Source organism: Engystomops pustulosus, chromosome 6 (genome assembly GCF_040894005.1).
Source record: "Engystomops pustulosus chromosome 6, aEngPut4.maternal, whole genome shotgun sequence".
In the NCBI taxonomy this organism is placed as follows: Eukaryota; Metazoa; Chordata; class Amphibia; order Anura; family Leptodactylidae; genus Engystomops; species Engystomops pustulosus.
The window spans coordinates 35,097,385-35,123,627 of NC_092416.1; the positions used below are offsets into that span (position 1 = coordinate 35,097,385).

The 26,243-nt window shown below is 41.7% G+C and overlaps 1 protein-coding gene across 3 annotated transcripts; it reads right to left on the bottom strand.

Moving 5' to 3' along the window:
* Positions 1-1,410: 1,410 nt before the first annotated feature.
* HYOU1 (hypoxia up-regulated 1) lies at positions 1,411-25,307 on the bottom strand. Of its 3 annotated transcripts, none has more exons than XM_072155671.1 (25): positions 25,186-25,307; positions 23,944-24,042; positions 18,757-18,850; positions 18,449-18,527; positions 18,196-18,350; positions 16,869-16,945; positions 16,515-16,696; positions 15,806-15,921; positions 14,756-14,942; positions 14,532-14,666; positions 14,356-14,438; positions 13,942-14,074; positions 13,664-13,848; positions 13,049-13,187; positions 11,644-11,704; positions 11,046-11,125; positions 10,034-10,177; positions 9,681-9,859; positions 9,434-9,521; positions 8,930-9,052; positions 8,450-8,583; positions 7,756-7,840; positions 7,000-7,246; positions 6,753-6,830; positions 1,411-5,129 (listed from the first exon to the last, which is right to left on the bottom strand). In XM_072155671.1, the coding sequence occupies exons 2-25, from the start codon at positions 24,014-24,016 to the stop codon at positions 5,080-5,082; spliced, it is 2,907 nt and encodes a 968-aa protein (XP_072011772.1). In that variant the 5' UTR covers positions 24,017-24,042; positions 25,186-25,307; the 3' UTR covers positions 1,411-5,079. The 3 variants fall into 3 exon arrangements, with proteins under 3 accessions (XP_072011772.1, XP_072011771.1, XP_072011773.1); XM_072155670.1 differs by having other exon boundaries at positions 25,118-25,274; XM_072155672.1 differs by having other exon boundaries at positions 6,701-6,830; positions 25,118-25,274.
* Between the last annotated feature and the right edge of the window lie 936 nt (positions 25,308-26,243).

Consider the following 26,243-nt stretch of genomic DNA (forward strand, 5'->3'; position numbering starts at 1 on the left):
CTTCCTTAAGGATGCGGTCACACGTAGCGCTAGCAATGGCATTTACATATGCAGCGCTAGGGTATAGGCCCGTATGGGGTTCCATGGAAGCGCATTCGATCAGTAACCAGAACCGTTATCTTGCAGGACTAAAAAAAAAAAAGTTTAAAAGACCCCCATAGTGTACTTTAACGATTGTGGGTCTGATTACTTCTAACATATACTGCATATACCGCCAGTTTTGCTAGTGATCTCCGCTTGACTCTGACAGGCCTGGGAGTCTAGCCCAAAATCCCATCTATCATAGCAACCTATCCTGGCCCCTCATGAGAAATCCAAGATGGCGGTTGGTACGCATTCAGCTTTGCCAGACACATTTAAATGGTTAACACCTGCAATTGGTGCCAGCAAAGTTCACAGGTGTTACCGGTGGGTGTTTGCTGTAAAATGCAGCAAACAGCCACCCTGTACGGAAGAGGGCTCAGCCCGTCCCCCCATACCTGCTTCCTGAGGCTATAGTATGATGTGCATCAGGAAGCGCTTTAAATACAATATAGAGATCTAAACCCTACTCCTGTGCTGCTCCTAGGTCTGCCTTCTACACACCACCCCTCGGGTTGGCATCTTGTAAGCATCACCCACTTTCTGGTGTCAAAAGATGTATTCATTTGGCAGAACTGTCTGAAAATGAAGGGCCTGATACACATTTTTCATTGGGCCCAGGCAGCTTTAAGCAACGCCTCTGGGTCTGTCCCATCAAATTTCTGTGGATTTAAGACTCTTTCTTAAATAAGGGTTTGCCAATGCAGGTTTTAGCTTTGGCTTTTAACATTCTTCTTGGTACAGGAAGCATACACTTATTTATTGGCTTTTGTATTAGCATTTTAGTTATAGATAAACAATTCTATGCAATCAGTGGTAGCTTTACGAGCAGAGATAAGTTAGCTGCGCTGTCTGAAAGGACAACCCATAGTAAGTAAAAAATATATATAAAAATTATACAGTGTTACCATTAAAATCAGCCATTTCAGGGCAACCACAAAGCTTAACCCTACCAGCAGCCACAGTGCTCCTCTAGCAGCCAGAGCCTGCCTCCCACTGGCCCCCAGCAGCCACAGAGCCCCCACACTGCTCCCCAGTAGGGACAGTGCCCCCCCCCCCCCAGCATCCAGAGCACCCATCCTTCCCCTAGTAGCCCTTGCCCCTCCACTGTTCCACTATGGTAACACTGCCCCCCCTAAGTAGCCCTTACCCCTTCCATTTCAATGTTTCGTACTGCTTCAGGGCTCCCCGTGCCGAATGGAACACCCCAGATGGAATGCTAGAAAACCAACCATTTTTTTTTTTTTTTTTTTACAGGATTCCTAAAAAAGGCTATAAACCATCATGCAGAAAAGAACCACTAGAGAATTCAAATAACTCAATCTCACGTTCAGAAATATAAAGAACTTTATTATCTTTTTCCTAGATTTTGCAAATAGTAAAACAGCAGTTATGAAAAAAAAAACCAAAGTGGACGCAATTTAATAGAACAACTCCAGCCTGGTTGGTATTCTCCATGGTTCCACGTCACTTTATGAAGGCCGTACATGGTTTTCATTGTATGTCCTATATATCTTTCATTACAATGCATTTGGATAAGTGAACAGAATGATGATCCCACCATACGGGAGACCGGTTGTATAATGCAGCTTTGTGTTCTACAATGCAAAGCCACGGCAAGAACTTCTTGTAAATAGATGTCATTTTTGGCACCTGTATGCCCCGTACATTATCTGCAGTAGTTTACATAATCCAAGTACACTGTAGTACTACCCTTTAAATCCTGATACGGTGTGTAAAAGAATTTTTTTTTTTGTACAACTCTTTTTCAACAAATCCAACATCCGACTGCAACAGTAAATGACTGCAGCAGGTGAAACTGAACATAAACAACACCTGAAAGTAGCGCTAAAACATATGAATATCAGGGGGCATAACACAGTACTATAAACAAGAACTGGTTAAACTGAAAAAGAAGCAGCAGAGTTTTTCAAGGCATGACATGAAAACCCAAAAAAATAAAAATAAGAAATCAGTGGTCAAATAGACAAGTTTATGGACTTTTTTTAGAACTCTCAATAGCTTCTGCACTGGGAAAATTTACTAGAATGCCATGTTTTAAAAAATTTTTTGGCTTTCACTAGAAATATTGGATAAAAAAAAACCCCCCAGAGAGATAAAAAGATGGAGCTACAGTCTATAATAACTTGGGCAGACATCAGCACATTTTAGTGAAGATGCTTTCTGGTCACCCTAATGAGGCTTTATATGGGTGCCATATATTTACTTTAAGCAAATACATCTAATCCTATCCATTAAAAAAAAAAAAAACCCACACACCAAAAACATGGAGCAGTATTGTGTTTAGACAGCACGGCTTTGAGATTTATATTGGATTTAAGAAGAACCTGTCACAGAGTATCTAGTCAGATATAGAAGCGGCATATTACAGAGAAGAAGGAATTGAGCAGATTGCAGGTAGGTTGTTATAGAGCAGGAGGAGGGCAGATTGTACATAGTTTCTTACCTGCAGTCACCATGTTACGCAGTAGGAAGAGAGAAACAGATTGTATATGGAGTCCCATCTGCAGGCAACATGTTGTAAAGCAGGAGGAGCTGAGCAGATTCACAAAAAAGATTATATATAACTTTTATTAATTCTTAGGATTAGGAACCCAGTAAGGAGAATCTGATCAGCGAATGACAACAATATCTAGATATAGTGCACTGAGAAGAACCGCCCATTGGACTCTTAGCTGAGCAGATATGAATGCAAATTCATAGTTATTCTTAAAGTACATCACCACCAGGATGAAAGACTGTATGCAAATGAGCGAGAGGGGCTCCAAGCTCCATAAACACCTATAGAGCCTGGAGCCCCTCAGGCTCATTTGCATACAGTCCTCCATCTTGATGGTAGATGCTCTTTAAAATTGATCCATATGTTCTTACTATGCCACTTTTTACATACATTGACATTCCCAACATCCCCTTTTCTGACAAACAGCTAATTTTCATTGAGCTTTGTTGATGGAAATGGAAAAACAACACGCAAAAAAACTAAAAAAAAAACAAACAAAACAAAAATCACAGCAATGCTAAATACATAACAGACAGGAGACTGAAGTGACTGAATTCATGAGCAAGGCTGTAGGTACATAGTATCCAGGCATACATTCAGACACAAGTCAATGCAAGAAAGCCGTATGTAGCCCAGAACGACAATGGGAGGGACATCAGTCACTGCAAAGCACTAACATTTCCAAAAAATAAGTGCCAGGAATTAGCATATAGTTTTAATTTCACCCTTCACATACACATTGGGGCATTACTAGATTAGTAGCCGCTGCAATAAGTCAATCGTTTCTCATCCATACAAAAGATCTACAGTGCTGTTACCTCCCCTCTTATATGCTATACATATACAGAAGGAAACTCATGTTCATGTTGATGAACCAGGCACAGAGCAGAAAGAACAGAGAAGACATCATTATGACTTATGGACTAACTGAAACCCATTCTCCTAACCTGTAAAGAGTCCAGTGGGCGGTCCTCATCAGTAAGTAACAGCTTTGTATGACCGCCCAACGGACTCCTAGGACTGGAAAAAGCAGGAGGATGAACTTTATGACCGCCCAACGGACTATTGCAGTCCATAAAATAAAAAGGTTGCACTATGACCAACAAAGACCAATTCATTAGCCACTGGGCAGATTTATATCAAAATGTGTTAAAGCGGACCGATCACATTAAAAATATAGTGCAGGGTGCAGACAGTATGTTATTGAGCAAACTGTACAGTTGTCCTATTTATAGGCAGCAAGTTATAGAGCATGAAGAGTGTCATACAAATTGTCTTGTATGCAGGCAGTTTGCTATAGAGCTTAACAGTGCATTGTGTCCTATCTGCAAGCAACAGGAGGCGCTAAACAAATGAAATATTCTGTCTTTTCTGGAGGCAGCATGTTATAGAGCAGTAAAAACCATAGTGTCCTATCTGCAGGTAGCACTATAAATAGTAGAATTATCTGACCGAATTGAGCTTATTGTTATTTTAAAGATAACTTTCTGTATAACCCCATCAGTGTGGGGTTATAACCAACTACCATGTTCCAAAATAGATGCTGATAAAACAGTTGGACCACCAGCTGGGCCTCCTAAACCCAGAAACAGGTATAAATTAGTCATACATACATATATATATTTTTTCTTTTTAAGTGGGGGGGGGGGGGGGGGGGACTGTAAAATCATTTCTTCTCAGCTCCTCCTGCTCTATAACATGCCACCTGTAATCTGCATTTTCAACGTGACAAGTCATCTTTAAAATCTCCTAATCAGTGTGTTACGTAATGTAATGGAAACTCCCATAACAGGTCATAATGTAAAGAACTTCACAGTTTATGGATGCCCCAGCTGTGAACCAGAACCTGTCCATCAAAAAGTAATTCCCTAAACAGAACCTTCACCTTAACGGAGCTACCAGTGCCTTAAGTGATCCCTACAAAAAGGAGGCATTGTGTTTTTCTTAAAGGGGAAAATTAATTCATGTCACAGTTAAGCATCTGAAGTGAAAATTTACGTAAAACATGGACACACTTAATATCAAAACCTAAAATTTTTTTTTTTTTTTTTTGGGTGTAATTTTTTTTTTATATGGAATCACTATTTTTTACAATCTAACATTACGGCCCGTTATCCTAACTTCACAACACTATAGCGCCCTTTGCTTTTTATGCAGAATGTTAGTTGAACGACCTTTGCAGCACAAAATATAGTGACTATTTTTTTTTGCCCCAGTGAAAATTCTGTATCGTCCCGTGTTACACCCAGAGTTAAATAAAACACGACAAACACACAAAAGGTAACAAAAAATTCTAACATTGCTCTGACAGGACAGAAATATACATCCGAAGAACAGTTTTCCTTTTTTTTGAGAAAAAAAAAAAAAAAAAATTAACCAAAAATAAAGTTCAGTTTGTCTGAAACCATTAGGGTCCATTACAAAAAAAGTAATGTCAATAAATATGAGTGCCAAAGTAGAGAGCGGATGTCACAGGGTTATAACTCGGTCTTCTCGTTTTCCTCTGGAGGTTTCTGTGTCGTAGAATCTGGGGCATGGCAGAAACAAAAAGGAAAATGGAGAGAGAATAAAGAGATTAGTGGACTGAAAACATGCGATATTTTATGACCGGCATCAGCAGGAGGCATTATCAAAACTACAAGACTGGTGTCAGTCTATGCCAAAAACTGCGAATTTACTGGTGCAGAGACCAAGCAAAATGAACCAATTTTCACCTTTCATCACAAAAAGTTCAACTTGTGGGCAGCATGTTATAGAGCAGGAGGAGCTGAATAGATAGTACACGTGTACAATCTGCAGGCGACGTGTTATCGTCATATCTGCAATGTAATGAAGCAGATGGCACACTATGTACAATCTGAGGGCTGCATAGCGTACAACAGGAAGACAAGCATTTAGTTAATTATGTCCCATCCGCATGCTGGATGTTATAGATGGCTGGTGGAGAAGCTGCTGCGTCATAAGGTGTGCACATGCACAAAGGACATAGATGTGGCTCTTCAAAAAAAAAAAAAAAAAAATTAGAGGTGGCTCTGTTCACACTGCTGGGAAGAGGAGCTGCGGGGAGCGCAGGAGGATAAGTATATACCTTTATTATTTTTATATACTCGAGTGTAATGAGAGTGGAGCTTTTTCAGTGCAAAGATTGTGCTGAAAACTGGGCTTATACACTAGTATATACAGTACATGTAATGTATATATAATTAATGAAAAAAAAAACAAAAAAAAAAAAACACAAACACTGACCCAGCTTTTGTCAAGTTACACTAACTGGGGTCCACTCAACGTCGGATACTGAAGTTTTACTGACACTAAAGTTTCTAACTCATCCTTGTTTATAGCATTAGCCCATTGTTTTTATGTATGATGATCTAATAAAATTATAGTTTTAAAAGCAATTCCCTCTAGAAGCCTTTTCTTTTCTATTTTAACTTAATGAAAGCAGAGCCATCAAAGATTGACTGTCCTCTATGTGTTGGTATACATTACAGAGATGGCTGCTTATCACGGATTACCATGCATACAAAGAGCAGAGATTCAAATGAAAAAAAATACAAGTCATGCTGAATATTTTCCAACAATCTGCTCAGTTCCTTCTGCTCTATAACATGCAAATTATACATAGTGTCCTATCTTCAGGCAGCTTGATATAGAGCAGGAGGAGCTGAGCGGATTGTATATAGTGTCTGATCTGCTCAGCGCCTCCTGCTCTTAAAACACGCCGCCTGCAGATAACAATGCATTTTCAAGGTGACAGGTTTATTTCCAACAGGCATATTTAGTCCCATTTAGGTCTTCGGTTGCACCATGTATGATAAAACCAGTTTGTGCAAGCCCGGAATCAACAATTGTTTCCTTTGGAACAGACAGGAGACATTTATAAGGGAAGTTTCACAATATCAACTAGTGATCACAAAGACAACTGCCCCGTAGGGCAGAATCCATTTAAAGTTTATTTGGCCATCTTCATTTTCCCCAGACTAGCACACTTGTAATCGCTGGGGGTCCTACTGCTGGGATCAGACACCAAGTTGTTATTGTGTGGCAGCCCTTTTAGGTGTCCTGGATAATTCATACATATAGAACATACATACTCACAATCGTACAATTTGACCAGAGCATTAAAATTCCTCAGTATGCCCCGGATTACCTGCTTCAGAGCCCGCTAACTCCAAGACCTTTTCTTCCTCTGGGGGCTCCTTTACAGGCTCAGGCTCACTAGGTGGTTCTGTATAAAAACAAAATACACAAAATATCAATCTAGATGTTAACGAGTCAGGGTTAGTCTCTGTTCACCCATGGTGCTGTACTTGCATTATTCTACACAATTTACAATATACACATACACTTTGTGCACAACAATGGTCCAACTATATGAGGTTATAACAGCTACTTACCTTCTGTACTTTCTTTCGTTGTTTTCTCACCAGTCTCGGTTGTATTTTTCTCACCGTTTTCTGATTTTGTGGTGTTACTCTTTGGCTTGGGCTTAGGTTTGGGTTTGGAGAACTTTGCCTTGTTTAGCAGGTACTGAATCTCCCTGTCCAAGGCCGCCAGCTTTTGGTCAATATCTTTAGATAGTAGGACAGGTTTTTCGGTGGAGGGTAACTTTTCTTGCTCGGCCAGAGTTTCATTTTTCCAGACCTACAATAAGAAATAGCAGAAAGATAAGCTCAGTGATACAATAGGAATGAATGTCCTCACCATTCAATAAGTGGCGCCTGTTTGCCAATCATAGCCATGGCTAGTTTGCCAAATTGGCTGTTTGCCCACCAATTCCACGACATGTCCAGGTCAGGCAACTGAAACCTGAACCCAACCATTGGGTCTGCTAATCTTTAGTTCCATCTACATCCAGCACAGTACTACCATATCCAAATATATCCTTGGTGATCACGATGATGCACAAAAGCTGTGTGGTGTAAGGCCTCATTCACATTGGGAATCTACACTCCATTGATGGATGGAGAAGCACATACAGCAACAGCGCATGAACATCACTGGAGAAAATTTAGCAACACATCTATGCCTTGAGACCCTGGCTTAAGCAGCGCAACAAATAACACCAACACAAGGCAATAATCACCATCATTGTTCCATAAACAAAGGTTAAAAAAAAAACAAAAAAACCCTGAATTCTGCTCATATCTTACCCAGGTGTCATTTATGAGTTTTTCCAGAGTATTTAACTCAACTTCTGTGAATATGGGATCATCTTCTGGGATCATCCTAGCACTCCTAAAAACAGGGAAAAATAGAAATGAGAAAATCTGATAAATTTATAAATGCCAGGACCCTCACAATCATAATGTGTTCGCCCACTTGCTGGCACAGTGTTAAAACATGTAACCTGTCAGCAGTAATTTACCTGATAAACCACTACCAGTGTGTTGGCAAACAGCTGAGCAACCAAAGTTGATTTTCTAGATGATGCCACCACACTGCACCGTGAAAGAAACAAAACCTATAAGGGTGGTGTCACACATGGAGTTTTGAACCCGTTTTTAGTCATGCGTTTTCTGGCCATAAAAAAAAAAGGGACATCCGTTTTTGCCCGGTTTTCCCAATTATCTTAATTTTAAAAAAAAAGACAAAAAAAAGTATGCGTTTCAAAAAACGCACGAGTTTTCAAAAACGCATGCATTTTTTAAACGGACTTAAAAGCGGGTTCAAAACGCCAAGTGTGACACAATTCTTAGGCTATTTAACATTATACTGGTAGTGTTTTATTAGGCCAATTGCTGATAACCAGTTCCCTATAAGAACTAGGGTCAATAAAAAGACACTAGCTAAAGTAGAATAAAAAGTTTTTTCTCCACAAAATAGACTTTCATGCAATTGACTTACTTCAGAAAAATAGAAGAGTGATTGAGCAGACTATCCAGGGCTGCCAGTTTGTCCGGCCACTTTCTCCTCTCTTCGACTTTGAAGAATAAAGACTTGCACGCCTTCTTCAGTTCGCTCAGTTTGTCTTTCAGCTCCTGCGATAAATAAGATGAATTTGGAATAATTTTCATTGACAAATTCTACATTGTGTAGTATTCTAGCCACTTCCTTAGTGTTGTACGTCAATATAGGTTGTACAGCAGTAAGGGCAGTATGGAGAGGGCTCTCAGGCTGGGCCTTCTCTATACATGGCAAGTGTTTGCTCTATTATCCAGCAGACACCTGCTGTTTGCTACTGTGATCAGGGCTAGCACCAATTACAGCATTTAACCTGTTAGGTGCCATGGTCAAGCTTGACAAGACACCCAACAGTGCTTTTTCCTGGGCTCCGCCATCTTGGATTCAACTTGTTCTGCGGTTCTCTACACTTTAATAAAGTACCTTGGTGGTTGCTGAATATCCTTCATCCTCTAACCAGGTGGAGGCTTGGCTGAGTTTGCTGGAGATCTCCTCTCTCTGCTCTCCTGTAGACACTTTCCTGAACTCCGATTGTTCTAGTTTATCCTAGGGAAATAAGAGGACAGAATATTACAGAAATTTCAAAGGTTCTTTCAAATGACCTTGGCAGGTCTGTGTGTAGTGGCCGGACTTCACAACCCAACCACGGTGCAGTGAAAGGGACTCCATGCATCATGATCATACATGATGCAAGGAGTCCCCTCCTGTAATCATGATTATCGTTTTGTGGGGGGGGGGGGAGAAGAAACTCCTTGCATCATCTAATCACTACGATCCATGGAGACTCGTCCTCTGCACTGTGGTCTTTGAAATCTGGTCCCCAAGTCAGGGTTTTAGCCAAACGCGGCTGTCTAGTTTAGTTTTTATAACCATAGTCTAGAAAATCCTCCTTATAGGTTTGTGTTATGCAAATAAAGTTATTCATACCTGGGTCTCAAATATAAAAGCTTCCAAGCTATTTGCAGCTTTTTCTCTCTCGTGTTTCTCCAGGTCGCGTTCAGTCAGCTCCTGAAGCCTAAAGGAAAAATACAGGAACATAAAAACAGTATTGACAGGATAAGACTACACAGGTAGTCTGTTACCATGGAGACTTGTAGGAAAAAACAGGAAATTTTCAAATTTTTCTTTTAAAATAAAATAAATAAATAAAAAGAAATTCACATTTTGGACTCACTTTTTCATTGATTTCTTCACTGCTTCTTCTGCAAGATCTGGTATATCATTGACGGTCTGAGCCGCTCCTATTTCATCCACAAGTTTCTGCTTTTTGGGAGCAGGAGGCATTTTGGGCTCCTCTTCCGTTGGTTTGGAAGACTCTGCTTCTTTTGCAGCTTCATCCTTTTCTTTAGTTTCCTGCCAGAATGATAAGAACAGAGATATTTCAATAAATATCCCACTGAGGATAGTTTATGGTACGGTTTTAAGAAAATTGTAAAAAGCGCATCCCCAACTACAGAATATGCTATAAATATCTGATGGATAAACATCCCAATGGAGGCCCCAGCACCTCTGTGAAGAATGGGTTACCTTGTCATCAACTTTTTCCCCCTCCTTATTCTCTTCCGTTTTTGTCTCCTCTGCTTTAGTGTCCGAATCCTTTTGCTCACTAGTTTGAGTAGTTGACTCTTGATCATCCTCTTTTGTGGCCTCAGTCGGCACCTCCTCTTCTTCCTGTAAAAAAATACAAGGTTAAACACTCAACCATGCCATCATCTCCTCTCATCTCAATCCATTACCCAAAACCCATGCTCTTCAGCTTGCCAGTGATCTTAGAGTACGCCCTCCAATTTGAACCACCCACTCACATCTCCAGGACTTCTCCCAAGCTGCACCAATTCGCTGGAATGCCCTTCCCCAGACGATCAGACTAATACCCAACCTCCAAAGCTTCAAACATGCTCTTCAAATCCATTTCTTTAGGCAGCTTATCACACCAACTAAATGAATGTAACGTGAAGTCTTTCTTTACTAACCCACCCTGTGTCCTCCTACCATTTTATCTGGCAAAGACCAGATACTAAGCTCCAGGCTTCCCATCAGTCCCTTGGACTCTGTATACAAGATGGCTGCTAATGACCGCTTGAAGCAGGAGCCCCTCATCCTCATAGACTCTAAGCTCTTGTGTCACCCCCTCATCCTCAGACTGTAATCTTTTGCAAAAACTCATCATTACTCATATTCATACATTATTAAAGAGGGGTTTTCCCATGAAGACCATTTTTAACATATCATACATGTCATAAATAGATGATAGATGCAGGTTCCACCTCTGGGGCCCACATCTGTCTCAGAACCAGAGAACCTCTGTTCTCCTTCCCGCAGCCAGGCTTAACATAGTTTGTGCCATTGAACTGTAGGGGAGCAATGACAATGGCTGAGACTATATGCTCTGCGCTCCCATAGAGTTGAATGCAAAATGGCTACTATGTTAGTTTAGGCCCAGAAAACCTGCGTCCGATTTATTAAGCAAAAATACTTCCTTATTAAATTTGCCTAACAAAAACATTGTAAATATCATGTCTGGGGACAGTCGTATTACCTGCACAGTGTCTGTGGCATTCTCCTTATCTGTTGTGGAAGTTCCTCCTCCAAATAAGCTCGATATAGTATTTCCCAGCTCTGTAGGGGTCAAAGTAATTCAGTGTAATACAAATTGTAATATAATACATACCATAGCAGATAATGCACAGAATTGGTGCAACGTATTACCCAAAAAGTGCACTAGGATTCACAAAAAACATGCACTAGGTAAATGTAAATATCACTAAGCATCCACTAAAGGGCACTTTGCAACCACTTCAGGCTATTAAACTGACAGACATTATTGAAAACAATTGATCCAAATGAAAAGGTAGGAAAATCTGTCTTAGAAGTTTATCCACGTCATCTCCTGCAAAGAGCTGAAGAAGACATCAAGAGCTGAAGAAGACACTGCTGGGAGCAGTGTGGCAGGGGATGCCACCATGAACACACCACAAAGCAGCCTCTCAAGAAGGCATCTGCAATCTGCCCTGATGTGAATCAAAGTGAATTTTCCCAAAATATAATCCATTAGTTATTGTGAACATGGGTAGGTGTACACTTCACTCCCTGGCACATGCATATAGTCTGGGATATGCAGGGAGAACTACACTTACTGGTTAATGTGGATTCTGGTTCCGGCTTCTCCTCTACTAGGGTCTCAAAAACGGCTTCCACCTAAAACAAAAAAGATACAAAAGAATAAAGACTATTGTCATCTGCCTCCACAATTAGTAAATAGGTGTATTGGAACAGTACAGGCAGTCCCCGGGTTACGTACAGGATAGGTTCCATCAGTTTGTTCTTTAGCTGAATTTGTATTTAAGTTTAAACTGTATATTTTATAATTGTAGATCCAGACAAAAAAACAACTGGATTTTCAAAATTTTAACTGCAATGTGACCAAGGATTATCAATAAAGCTTCATTACAGACCCCTTACAGCTGATCATTGCAGCCTGGGACTATAGTAACATCCAGAGAGCTTCAGCTTAAGTAGGGGACAACCTGTATATCTGATTTGCTGCTAGCACCACACACACTCTGAAAAGATAAGTACAGGCAGTCCCCAGGTTTACAGATACGAGATCTTTTCTATAGGTTTGTTCTTAAAAGGGGTATTTCCATCACAGCAAATAAATGTTTAAATTCTGAAAAGTTATACAATTTTGTAATATACTTTCTGTATCAATTCATCGTAGTTTTCTACATTTCTGCTTGCTGTCCTGCTATAGAAAGCTTCTGTGTTTACTTCTATTGGACAGAAATCTGATCATGGTCACACAGGTGCATGGCTCATTAGTTTCATAGGGAATAATCAGTGCTGTGTGATATAACGAGCTGTGCACCTGTGTGACTATGGACAGATTTCTATCCACTGGAAGCAAGCATAGAAGCTTTATATAGAATATGGGTGGCACAGAGGCCGAGTGAGTAGCACTTCTGCCTTGCAGCACTGGGTTCAACTGTATGTTCTCTCCGTGTTTGCGTGGGTTTCCTCCGGGTCCTTCAACCATATTTTCTGGTTGAAGTTTGTGTGGTTTGACCTATATATATATATATATATATATATATATCTCACATAATTTTGACCAAATTATGATAAGCCAATCACAACCAAGCATAGTATCCTAGTATCCGAGAGGGCTCCTCCCTCTTATGCTAGATAAATACTATGTAGTTCAATCTTCGAGAGAATCTTCAAGACCTTGGCTGCGTCTGTGTGATTCTTTGCATACACATTTATAAATTAATATCCGATTTGGAGCAGAGATCAATACAATCACACATGGTTTACTGTGCAATCCAAAACACTAGAGGCCACAGCAGTCAGACCCTCATCGATCAGCGCGTTATCCACTTACCTGTGGATAGGGAATAACTTGAAAAATTGGTACACCCCTTTTAATGAACAAAGCCACAGGTGGAGCATGCGCAATGTACTCTGTCTATCTCTACAAACAGTGAATGGAGTGGCAGTCACTAAGCTCAAGGTTAAGAGTGCACCAGCATTTCGTCTTACCCTGTCAAGACTGAGTATTCCGCTTTCATCCATGTTAAAGTGTGCCTTGATACCCTTTGACTCATATTCAGCGTTCTTTTGAAAACTCTCCCCAACTCCACCGAGTTTCACAGTGGTGAGGTTATGAGACCCAAAAATTCTGAAAATCATGATAAGAAGTTACAAGTTAAAGGAATTTTCCAACAAACTTTAGTTGGGCCCTATCCATGGGATAGGGCTTAACTTGCTGACTCAATGCTGAGACCCCCACAGATCGGGAAAACGTCAGACTAACGTCAGACTAATGGAGCAGCTCCATTAACCTCTATGGAGCTGATGGAGATTGGTGAGCGCAGCGCTTGTCATTTCCATCAGCTCCATAGAGATTAATGGAGCAGAACGGTCATGCAGGGCCATCTGTTCCATTAGTCTGGCGGAGCGACGAGAGGTCAGACGGACCCATGTTTTCATGGTCTGTGGGGGTCTCAGCACTGAGACCCCCACTGATCAGCAAGTTACGCCCTATCCACGGGATAGAGCCCAACTTTGTTAAAGGGGTTTTCCCGCAAACTGATCAAACAAGACACTACTGCTATATGACAGCTTTCGGAGTAAGAATTCAGTGATGTTCCTTACTTCAGGTCCTCGGCATCCAGGAAGCTCAGATCTCCATAATTGATGTTGAATTCAAAGTCATCTGTGTATCGGTTAAAGGTGATAACTTTACGCTGAGGGTACGGTGCCAATCTCTGGAAGAGGATTCTCTTATTGTGCTTTAAGCTTTTCACATTTTCTTCCTCTACTTCTCGGGTAAACTCCACCTGAAGGAAGCAGCAGGTCATGAAGTTTTCAAAAAGAATAGGAAATTCGGCTAATGTCTGACAATTTGTGCCATACCCAGTTATAGGTTTTACCTGTATTGGGAATACTGCAGCATCTCGGACTACAAATGGCTTCACTTTAAAGGCTTTACTCAGAGCAGCTGCCTGATACACGGCTCCCATGGCAGCAGCTTCATCTGCATTTATGTTCTTTCCCAGCTCCTCCCTGCGATAAAATTAGAAATCATCAAGATGGTTCAATTAATATGATCCTTTCATTGCTTAAAAAGGACTACACAAGGATTTTGGATTTGACAATCATGGTGTATCTAAAGATTGTGCGTCATAACACAGGCATGAGAATGTGATGGTGCAGCACTTCTGTCGGGAAGAAATACTGCGGGACTAATAACCTGCAAGTCAGATCAGACCCTATTCACTTTCATTATCTATAGTCAAAGGTAGATCAATGTCAATGAATTAGCAATGGTGTTGCACCATACTCACTTGCCCACAGCTTTTAGGAGCAGCTCTTGAACTTTGGGTACACGAGTGCTACCTCCAACTATGATGACCTGTTCAATTTCATCCTATAAAAAAAAATAAATAAAAAATTAAAAATTAAAAGCATAAAACTCAAACTGAGAAAACTTTATTGCATGTGTCCTGTGTGTTGTTCTCACCATATTCATCTCGGCACTACTCAAAGCTTTCTGCACAGGAGATGAAACCCTTTCGAAAAGGTCTGCACACAGCTCCTCCAGTTCTTGGCGAGTGATTTTGGATTTGAAGTCAATGTCGTCCATAAGTCCCTCAATCTGAACACAAAGAAAGCATCAGATGAGTATTTGCCAAGTTTTAAGACGTCATCACTGTATTATGGTGACCAAATATAATAATGTTGCACCTGAGCCACGTGATCATTGTTGGCGCTCAAGATGGTCTTCACACGATTCGCCTCCTTAAGGAGCTTAGCCATTGCCCTGGGATTCTCTCGTACGTCCTTCTTCGATTTCTTCTGTTCATTGAAAAGCTTAGCCAAATGGTCGCGTAGCCTCAAATCGAACTCCAATCCACCAAGAGATCGGTCAAATCTGATTTGTAAACAAAGGGAGTATAGAAAACGTAAACACAGCTAATGATAACTGTCCAAATTGTCCATTTGCTTTTGCCTGAACAGAGGATTCATTTTCCTTGTCTAGCTGTTCTCTATGGGACTGCCATAGTTTTAAAATGATGCCAATGAGTCTGATGGGCTAGTGTGGGCGATTCCAGATACCCTACATACTACAGCTTTGCAGGCTGTTACACTGTCTCCCCATCCTTTTGCCTGTTGTAACCTCACTGCAGCAAAGGTAGTTTCAGCACACTGCGGGGTGAGCTCCTTCACAGTGAAGCTACTGCACGGAGGGGCTCTGGTAATACCCCAGAGGCCTCTTAGTTCATTAGCATAATTATAAAAGTTTATTTTATAAGGAAGGCCGCAATGTATAACAAAAATAAGAAGATTACCACAGTCACGGTGCCTGGATATAAGAGCAAGTGTCCGTGGTTTACAATGATTGATTTTGATGGTAGATTTCCTTTAACGCTTACAAATAACAAAAGGTGACTTTCTACCATGTTGAGCATGAGCAGGGGGGGGGGGGGGTTCTTGGCAACTATTTAAATATTGGAACTAATTCAGCCAAGGACTGACCACAGTGAAGAAGGGGTTGAGAGGGGGGTTGCACCTCTTTTATCCATACAATACATTTACATTAATACAAAATAAGTAAACCAACCTGTCTAATTTTAGCCCATTGACATCTCTTCCTAGCAATATCACTTTGTACAGAACTGTCTTTAGCACCATTAGGCCTATTTCATGTACTTAGCGGAAATCTGCAAACCAATTCTAGAACATTTTGCTAGCGGAGTCCAATCACATTTCTTAAAAGGACAACTCATCTCTTACCCAACGCCTCGAATTTGAAGCTGAGGCTGAATCCCCGATTCTTTAGTCTTCGTAGTCTGATAAGTCACAATAGTGCACGTTGTACTCTTTGATCCCATATCGTAAAACATAATGTTCTGCAAAACAAAATGGGTAATTATATTATCTTCATATATTTCCAAGTCTTTTCTATTTGAACGAAACCTAGATCTGATGGTAGGGTCCCAATGACATCCTAAACTATCCTTCCCTAACCCTATAATGCTTTCTAACCTAATATGCAACAACGTGTGTTATAAATATCGAATTCTGATCCACCATATACATTTATCAATGGGCTCCCTTTAAGGCTTTATTCTTTGCAGAAAGAGATGAAATCTTCTAAAGAGTAAATGGATGAAGCTATCCTCTGATCAATATCTTAAAAGGGTTTTCCCATGAACCAAAGTTAAATCCTATCCACGGGATGGGGCATAACTTGCTGATCCGTGGAGTGCCGAGACCCCCACCGATCGCGAATGAGGTGTCCGTCGGACTCCTAATCGCTCCTCAGATTAATGGAGGAGATAGCCACGGATGACCATTCTGGTCCATTAATCTCTATGGAGCTGGCGGAAATTGGCTATCGCCGTCAACTCCACAGAGATTAAGGGAGCAGAATGATCATCTGTGGCCGCCTGCTCCATTTGTCTGAGGAGCGGCAAAGGGGAAATAGAAATTACTGACAAACCTGTGCAGTTGCGTTGATATCTTTCCTTCGGAAGACGCCATAGTTTAGAGCCACCGCTGTGTTATCATTTATAAGCTGCAGCACCTTCAGACCAGCCAGTTTAGCAGCCTGGAGAACGGCCCTGCGCTCCGCCTGATTGAAGAAGGCAGGGACGGTAATCACTATATCCTTAATGGCTTGTTCTAAAAAGTGAAGACGGGAAGAAATGCCGAAGTGAAAAAAAAAAATGGTACAATTTGTCAGGCTTTACGAGGTTTTATACAGCCATCCAAAAATATATAAACCCCAACTGCCATAGATAAAAAATATCAATTATACAGATACATAAAATAAATTAAAGTCCTTGTAATATACCTGCAAATTCCTCAGCTAGAGATCTGGAGTAATTTAGCATCATGGCAAGCAATTCTTCAGGTGTATAAGTCTGCTCCCTGGAAGAAGTAAAAATTAAAGTAAAGTCAAAACTCAAAAATTAACAATATGCAGAAAAGCAAACAAACAGTCTGTAGCCATCACATCAGGCAGGTAGTAGCAGTTGCCAAATAGCTGGAGGACCTGGAACATATCCAAACGGAACCAGATTAACCATAACCATATTAAAAATTTCTACATGAACAGTTTAAAAGGAGTCATGGAAAACCCCTTGTAGGTAGTTAGCAAGACAAAAAAAAAATTAGCAGCGTCAGATTTGATCACTGCGACAATCAGATACCGCATTATCACCTCTACAAGCTTCTCTGTTTAGAGCTAGTTTTAACCCTTGAAAATAGCCAGATTCGTATAAATCTGCCCCCTGCACTGTATAACATCCACCCCCCCCCCCACACCCAGGACAGTAACGCTCCCCCCCCTCCCCCCACAGTATAACATCCACCCCCAAACCCCTGACTGTATAACGTCATACTAACAAACAGTCTAATTCCAGTCTTTTTTCCCTACGCAGTACAAGCCACCACTAAAGTTGCTTAAAGGGGTTGTCCGCGTTCTTAAAAAAAAAAAAAAAAAAAAAAACTCAGGGAGGACACTGCTTAAAAAAATAAAGTCCTACTTACCTTCCGGTGCCCTCAGCTTCTGTCCGGACCCGACAACCTTCCGGCCCGCATTCACAATGATGTGAATAGGGATGGATAGGCGTGCACGGCCACGGCCGGCCAGAAGCTGGATACCGGAGGGCACCGGAAGGTAAGTAGGACTTTATTTTTTTAAGCAGCGCCCTCCCGGTCTCCCTGAGCTTTTTGTTTTTAAGAACTCGGACAACCCCTTTAATCTCTAATGCCCTCAGTGCCTGCACATGCAATAGGAGTTAAACAATCATTTATGCACATTAATGATAGTCTTGATTGAATTGCAGATTATCATTATCGACACCATCTTTATTTCTAAAATACCTCATTGGCGAAAAGTACTCCTTAAAAATGGTCAGAGGAGTATCATTGCTTTTCTCGAAAACAAATTTAGTGCACCCTCTGGTGATAAGTTCTAGTGCAGTATAAGGTAATGGTTCCTACTTTAGACCTCTTTTTAGTTGGTCTAAGCCGCACAGATTATTTTTGGCCTTCGCTACCCCCTGAAACTTCTACTGGGCACAGGCCCAAAACACGGACGCATTAGCGTTAATTCCATATTTAAGTGTAAAATTGATCCGGAATTTTATGTGAAGACAGAGATTACTCAAACTTACTCGGATAGCTTAAAAAGGACGGTGCCCCGCTCTTCGTCTTTCACAACGCTGTACTCAGGGAAACGTTTCCTAAAAGACTCCACCTGTGGGTTCTCCTCTCGCTTTCCTAACAAGTCTTGGAAGTACCGAAACGTCACCTTGGGATTCTTCGCTGCCTGTGGGAAGAATTACATTTTCACAGTCATTTTACCAAGAACAAAAAATGTATATTAATCTAAAGGGGGATAATGCATAACAACTAGTAGTAACGTACCATCCCTATAGCGCTGTCCCCAAAGAGACGCTCATTATCTTTTAAAGCTACAGAACAGGGCGTTTTTCTCCTCGACTCCCTGAAAAATAGAAAATGTGTAAAAACCATAAGACTACATTTCCCATAGTATCTACGCAAAGATTGCTTTGGGGATGCATAGAGCCTGCAAGGAATGCTGGGGGAATGCAGCTTTAAAGCCAGCAAAATTGTTAATGCACATACAGTAACGCTGTGCATTTTCTACCGTACAAGTGCTATTACACAGTGCGGAATACATATAGCAATAAGCAGCTTCACACAACACTCACTTGTTCAGAACAATTTCCATGGGAACTCCGGGTTTCACAATTGCAATTTTGATCCATTCAGAGCCCAAATCCACAGACATAACCGCCACAGACTCTGTGAAGAGAAGAATAATTAAGACAAAAAAACAAAACAACAAACAAAAACACAACGATTGTTGGTAGTGTCCTATCTGCAGGCAGTATGTTATAGAGCAGGAGTAGCTGAGCAGATTGTACATAGTGTCCTCGGCTGCTCTATAACATGCTGCCTGCAGATAGGATACTATGTAAAATCTATTCTGCTCTATCTGCAGGCAGCATGTTATAGAGCAGCCGAGGACACTATGTACAATCTGGAGGCAACATGTCAGAGCAGAATAGCTTTTACATAGTATCCTATCTGCAGGCAGCAGAGGCAAGAAGCCTATATATGGCAGCAGTGAAAGTGAATTGCACAGTGTACTATTTACTTAGCTCCTCCTGCTCTATAACATGCTGCCTGTAGATAATACACTATGTTAAATCTTCTTGACTGCTCTAAAACATGCTGCCTATCTGCAGGCAGCATGTTATAAATCACCCGAAACACCATGTACAATCTGCTCAGCTCCTCCTGCTCTATAACATGCTGCATGCATATTGTACACAGTGTCCTCGGCTGCTCTATAACCTGCTGCCTGCAGATAGGCAGCATGTTATAGAGCAGTCAAGTAGATTTTACATAGTGTATTATATACAGGCAGCATGTTATAGAGCAGGAGGAGCCGAGTAGATAGTACAGTGTACAATACACTTTCACTGCTGCCATATATAGGCTTCTTGCCTCTTGTAAATGCAGTAGTATGAGGCCTTCTAAATGACACCGCCACACAATTAAGTATGAAAGGTTCATCCGTGATCATTTATCTAGTTTACACAATGGTGCAAATAGACTAGAAATAAAAGTTCCTAGATATACAGACCAACCCTGCCACGTGGCCAAGTACAGAGAATCTGGTATGGACTGTAGTGATAGTTCTACAACCACGCAGTAACCAAAAGGACAATTTAATGACAAATGGTGCCACGTGGAGAGGGGTGTGGGGTTTATGTGAAAGTGGGCGCTGCAGCAAATAATGCAAAAGAGTAAAACATTGGTTAAAATTGTATAAACTAAAGCAACACATAGAAGGTGCAAGGTTAGACTACAGAGTCTTATACAGGGTAAATTTATCTTTCAGCATCAGACACCTGCTCATGTACCTTATGGAAAGGTAATCAAAATCAGTAAACTAGATAACCCCTTTAGGGCCGTCTAGTCTTAAAGGCTGTCACTCAATAGTTAATATCACATAGTAGCGCCACAAAAAGTTGCAGAGTAGTCTTGGCTCGGGTCTCTAAACTTCTATGTGCCATAAGGGTAAAGAACATGTGCAGAGTCCCAGCACAGGGACCAGAGAAAGTCACATCTGTCAGGACTCGAGTCTTAAAGAGACCACACTGCATTGTAACTGCATCGTTCCCATTAACCGTGCAAAGACTTAATGCTGTTAAAACATTGACCTGACAACACGGACATCCTGATCAGTGAGGGCGGAGAACAGGACGCCTGCACAGGGTGGATTAGTCCAGAGTACAGCATGCCATTTTGGTTTTTGTATTGATTGTGTGCAGATACCCTAACCATACTGATGCAGACAGGAGGTCTATGTATAGTATCGGGCACCATTGAGTGCAGATCAATGCAATTTATTTACAGTTTTATACTTATCTATGCTTTATATGTTGAATTAAAAAAAAAAATAAAGAAATGTCCTGCGTTTTCTATCAACACTGCTGCAACACAAACAAAAAACTAAAACCAGTTAAACTAGTCTAAAGAACAAACCGAAGCAGTTAAAATAATTGTATAAAAAATAAATATATATATTTAACTGGAACAAATCCCAGGAAGTGAAGGTCAAAGCTGTATGAAATGTGATCCAGAAATGAATCTAATGTACTGTAATCACCTGCTGAAATTAGATATTTCCACCTAGAGCTTTTTTTTTTCTTTGGCGAATACTATGCTACAGTTTTTCAGACCAAGTCAAGTAGATTTAGAAGAAGGAAGTAGTAAAAGTCCTTTCTCATTTCCCATTAACCCACTTCAGGCCCTTGTTCAAAAAACAGAAGCTAAATTTACACCCAAAAATAACTACGGAAACTCCAAGTGCCTCGATGACCGCTTTAGCCCTTAAAGGAAACCTACCACTTGTAGTGGCAGGTTTCCGATAGCAATACCGGGCACCAGCTCAGGGTGAGCTGGTGCCGGAGCTTATTTTAGTTAGTGTTTTAAACCGCGATACCGCGGTTTAAAACACTTTTTAAACGTTATAGCCGGCGCAGGGAGGTAACGCGCTCGGCGCTTACCGTGCACGCGGCTACATAGGAAGTGAATGAGAGCCGCGCGCATGGTAAGCGCCGAGCGCGTACCTGCCTGCGCCGGCTATAACGTTTAAAAAGTGTTTTAAACCGCGATACCGCGGTTTAAAACACTAACTAAAATAAGCTCCGGCACCAGCTCACCCTGAGCTGGTGCCCGGTATTGCTATCGGAAACCTGCCACTACAAGTGGTAGGTTTCCTTTAATCACACAGCGGTATCAGAAGCAAAAGACAAAGAAAAAGTTACAACGAAACAACATAACAACAAAGTATGAACACATTAAAGGGCAGGTACTACTTCTTAAATCCAAAGTATGCCAAGGCGGCCTTAGAAGTGATGGGGAGAAATAACCAAAGTAGTAATATTACTTCTCCTTCAAAATGAAAGATCTCTATAATCAGCACAAAAATGTAAACAAATAAATGAAGCAGATTGCTCATATAGCTGCTTTTCTTTTGTTTTATTGTTCTCTCGCTGCACTTAGATTTTGGCACCTTTTTATTTTCTTGGAGCCTTGGAAACAACAAACAGAACACAGAACTACAGAACTACATATAAATGTCCATTAAAGGGATCCGGTCACCATTACCTTTCACAAATACAGCTAGTGACAGGTTCTCAGAGCCCTCACATTTTCATAAAAACAACTTTTTTATCTTACCTGGTATACAGTCAGATCTACCAGGAGTTGGAGGAGGCATGTTCTGTGCGGCCAAGTCCATTGGCTATTCCGAGTGTCTCTTTCTCACCATTCAGCACTTCATATTACGTGACCAGGGTGATGTCATCTAAGGTCCTTTACTGACTAACATTTGCAAAATCTACCCCATGAATGCATCTGTTCACATGAAATCACAGCGTGCCTCCAGGGACGATGGGGAGGAGTAGAAGTCCATGGTGGCTGCTGTGATTTTATGTAACCAGATGCATTCATGGGGTAGATTTTGCAAATGTTAGTGGGTAAAGGACCTTAGATGACATCACCCTGGTCAACATGAAGTGCTGCAGGGTGATAAGGAGGCACGGGGAGGAGTAGAAGTGAGTAAAGATGGGGGAGCCGCTGGATTCCACCAAGCAGGACACGCCCCCTCCGATTCGCTTCTGGAATCTGGATGTATGCCAGGTAAGAGAACAAAGTTGATTTTATGGGTATGCGAGAAACAATTTTTAGCTGAAAGAAAGGTGTCAGTTAGTTAAAAGTCCTCTATGGAAACCTGTCACTAGCTGTATTAGTGAATTGTGTGGTGACAGGTTCCCTTTAAAGGGCATTCCCTTCTGCATATCCATTGGACAACCCATAAATGCCCAATACATAAGGTACTCAGAGCTATACTGACAATGATGGTCTTCCGAATCCCAGTCGTGTGGATTTTATGGCCGGAGTAGTGATCGCACAGACCGAGAACTTTCCAATCATCTCTATGGCCCACATTTATTAAAGGGTTCATCCACTTTGATATGGTTTATGTAAGGAAAAGTTTTACAATTATTAGCTCAATTTTCCAATAAACTTTCTGTTTAGATTCCTCACAGTTTTGTAGATCTCTGCTAGATGTCATTCTATGGAAACATTCACCAAATTCAGTTTGCCTGTGTATAATGCTGGGGGCACCAGATTCTCGATTTCTGGTTCCGGTTCTTCATGAATCTGGCACCCCCTGCACTGCCACAACAGAGTGCACCAAGTTTTTTTTGATGCAGCTTTAACATAGGGTTTGCAACACACTTCTGTTGGACTTTGCATGATAAATCAGAAGCACGGTCTGACTAAGCACCGGAATGCCCCGTAATTTGTTTCGCATGAAGTATAGTGCGGCTGTGCCACAAAAGGGCCGCGTACGACACATATGTGGTGCAGACACTTCTTAAATACCCAAGCAAGTAGTTTACACCTAAAAGAATGTGCAAAGTCCGCCAGAAAACTATTGCAAAGCCCTTAGTAAATGCCCCTCTATGTTTACTTGCAGTGGATAGAAACCTGTCCATGGTCATGTGAGGTCACACAGGCACTGCTAGTAAACATAGAAGATTTCTATGACAGCAAGCAGAGATCTAGAAAACTGTGAGGAATTGATACAGAAAGTATATTGGAAAATTGTATAACTTTTCCTTACACAAACCATATCAATTGCTGAAAGTGGACACAATTGGCAAAACTTAAGTTTTTGCTCCTGTTTTCTGTCTGACTTTGCACTGAAAACATGGAAACTAGTTGAACATGTATCTATGAAGTGTCTGCGCTGGTTCTGTGTCGCAGCTGCACTGTACCCGACAAGACAGAAAAATGTGCACCTAAAGCAGCATGTTACCGCTTAGTTGGGGCGTGCACCACAATTCTGTAGCATGAATAAAGTGCACACTACCCAAGGAGTGTGGGGGTGTCAGATTAATGAAGACTGTGCACCAGTTTTGATCAATCTGGCGCACTCTGTAAATGTGGGCCTATGGTATATTACTTCTGAAAAGCTCCGAGGGGTCCCAGAGACCAGGGATGCATTTTTTAAAGCTAAAATCCTATCCTATGAACTATTTGGAGCATGTACATAATCTTGTCTGTGTCAGGGTGTTTATGGTAAACAGCTCAGATGACGAAACTAACCGAAATGTTTATCCTCCTGCAAGTATATCCTATTGGGGGCTAACAGATCGAATAAGTCAAGATGTCAAACGATGAGTACTTTTACAATAAGTTTTTGTCAAATACAGAGGACTTATGAAATCAATATGGTAGAATATTAGTGGAAAAATTAACTCCGTACACAACTCCCTAGTGGTGGTAACAGACAGCATGCATCATCTTACCTGTCTGATTGGGCAGCAGGATCACCAGAAAGACTGCGAGCAGTCCACATAGCGCCCACGTCCGAAGCCCCATTTTTAAGGGGAAATTCTAGATAACACCTGTGTGGAAAGAAAGAAAATATATAAGCATAAAACACATTCAACTGTAATTCTTGATGGATCCATTAAACTACTGCTACTGTAAAGAGAGGAGATCTACAGCTGATTGTCTCAAGCACAAGCCATGGCCACCATGATCTTAACATCTACCACCAGGATGAAGGATTGTGAACCAAGCACAGTGATATACTGGTGTGTGTCTCCTCTGGTGGGATCTGGTCTTTTTTTAGCATCTTAGGATCTTGTCGTTAAAACTTTTTTTTTTTTATATAAATTATGCAAAGTAGCCTGAGAGGCTCTGGGCTCCATAGATGTCAATTGATCCCTGAGCCCCTAAGGCTCATTTGCGTACAGCCCATCATCCTGGTGGTAGATGCCCTTTGAAGAAAATCAAATCAGTTTAAAATGTAATTAAACACTAATCGATTAGAATGAAGACTAATGAAGCAGCTCTGGTTACATTATACAGGAGATTCAGACAAAAGGTGACAAAGCAGAGGGTCAGGGGTCACAGTGATGTCAGGGATGTCACCTCGTGTACACTCCCACATGTCTGCCATCCAGTGCAGCACCTGCTACATTACAGAAAGGAGAACTTCCCCTTTAAACAGATTCCCCAGACTAGATATACCCCAGCAGACGCTGTGCGACCATGAAGCCAAAGAATCCAACAACTGAGGGGGGACATTAGATTTAGGCCTCGTTCACACGTTGCTTTTTTGATGCATTATAAAAAAAGAAAAAAAATCATAGTGTGAACACGGCCTCAGAAAAATCTATCAGACTCCATAATATCCTATAAATGAATGAGGAAGTGGAGCACATGTAAGGGAGAGCTGCTCCTGAGTAACACTCTGCTCCCAATCCAATGAGAAAAATAGGAACAAAATCATTTTTGGACGATGCATGACGTCAGCAAGAGGGCCCGGGATGTCAGAAATAGGATGCATGACGTCAGGCTAGTGGCGAGGTGACGTCTGCAGTGTCACAGCTGTAGGGGTGAGCAGTCACTGTAGGGGTGCAGTGCACACTGGACACAGGAGCGGTCACTACCCTTCCCTCCCGCACGTCTCACCTGTGTCCCGGATGCAGCGCGTGCTCTCGGTGCTGGTGCTGGTGCTGCTGCTCTCGCCGGTCACTCACCTTTTTTGCTCGCAGCCCCGCAGTCTCTCGCACAGGCCTGAACGCGGCGCACGGCGATTGGACGATTTACCGGCAGCTTTACAGCGCCGTCCCCCCAGCGCGCAGCTCCGGCCAATCAACGCTCGCGGAACTTTCCGGTCTCCCCTTGCCATTGGTCCACGTGCTTATCGGGCGGCGATTGGTCCACGAACCCTGTGACGTCACGCAGCCCCGGATAACGTGTGTTCTGGGTGCTGGGACGAGTGGGCGGGTGTTTACAGGATGCTGCTGCCGCTGACATTGGGGCAGGTATTGCCTGATGTAACGCGCTGCAAACTCCGCAGTCCCAGTCATGTCTCTGTACCGGCCACTTACCAGGGATGTCCTAATACGGAGGTGTAATGCAGGGCTTTACCTAAAAACGAAATCCTTATGTGCACGAAGTCATCCCTTGTGAGAGACAGATGTGATATTGGTTAACAAAAACACCAACCCCGTAGAGTGTCCGCGGCTGGATGCCCCACACAGTATACAATGTCCCCCTTATTGCCCCCACACTATACAATGTCCCGCTTATTGCCCCCACACTATACAATGTCCCCCTTATTCCCCCCACACTATACAATGTCCCCCTTATTGCCCCAACACTATGTAATGCCCCCTTATTAGCCCTCCACTATTGTATATATACCGGTCTCACTTATAATGCCCCTCCTTCCTGTAACACCCCCAATCTTTATATTTCTTTCTTTTTTGTTAAACCTAATTTTCTTTCTTTTTTCTTGACCCCCCCCCCCCCAAAAAAAACCCAGATACTCGCCTTTCCCTGTTCCCCAACAGCATTTTTTTCTGTCTTCTCAACCACTGTGGTACAATGCGAGATCTGGTAGCCGATGGCTTCCTACTTCACTGCTGCGTTCAACTCTTCAAAGTGTTGAAACTTGGAACATATTCATCATCGCTCAGGATGGCTGTTCAAGACCAAAATAATAACCTTTATTAATAAAGCGCCCTCATATTCCTCATCACTTTACTGATCAAGAGGAATTCGGGGAAGGTCTCTCACAGTCTGGGATGGC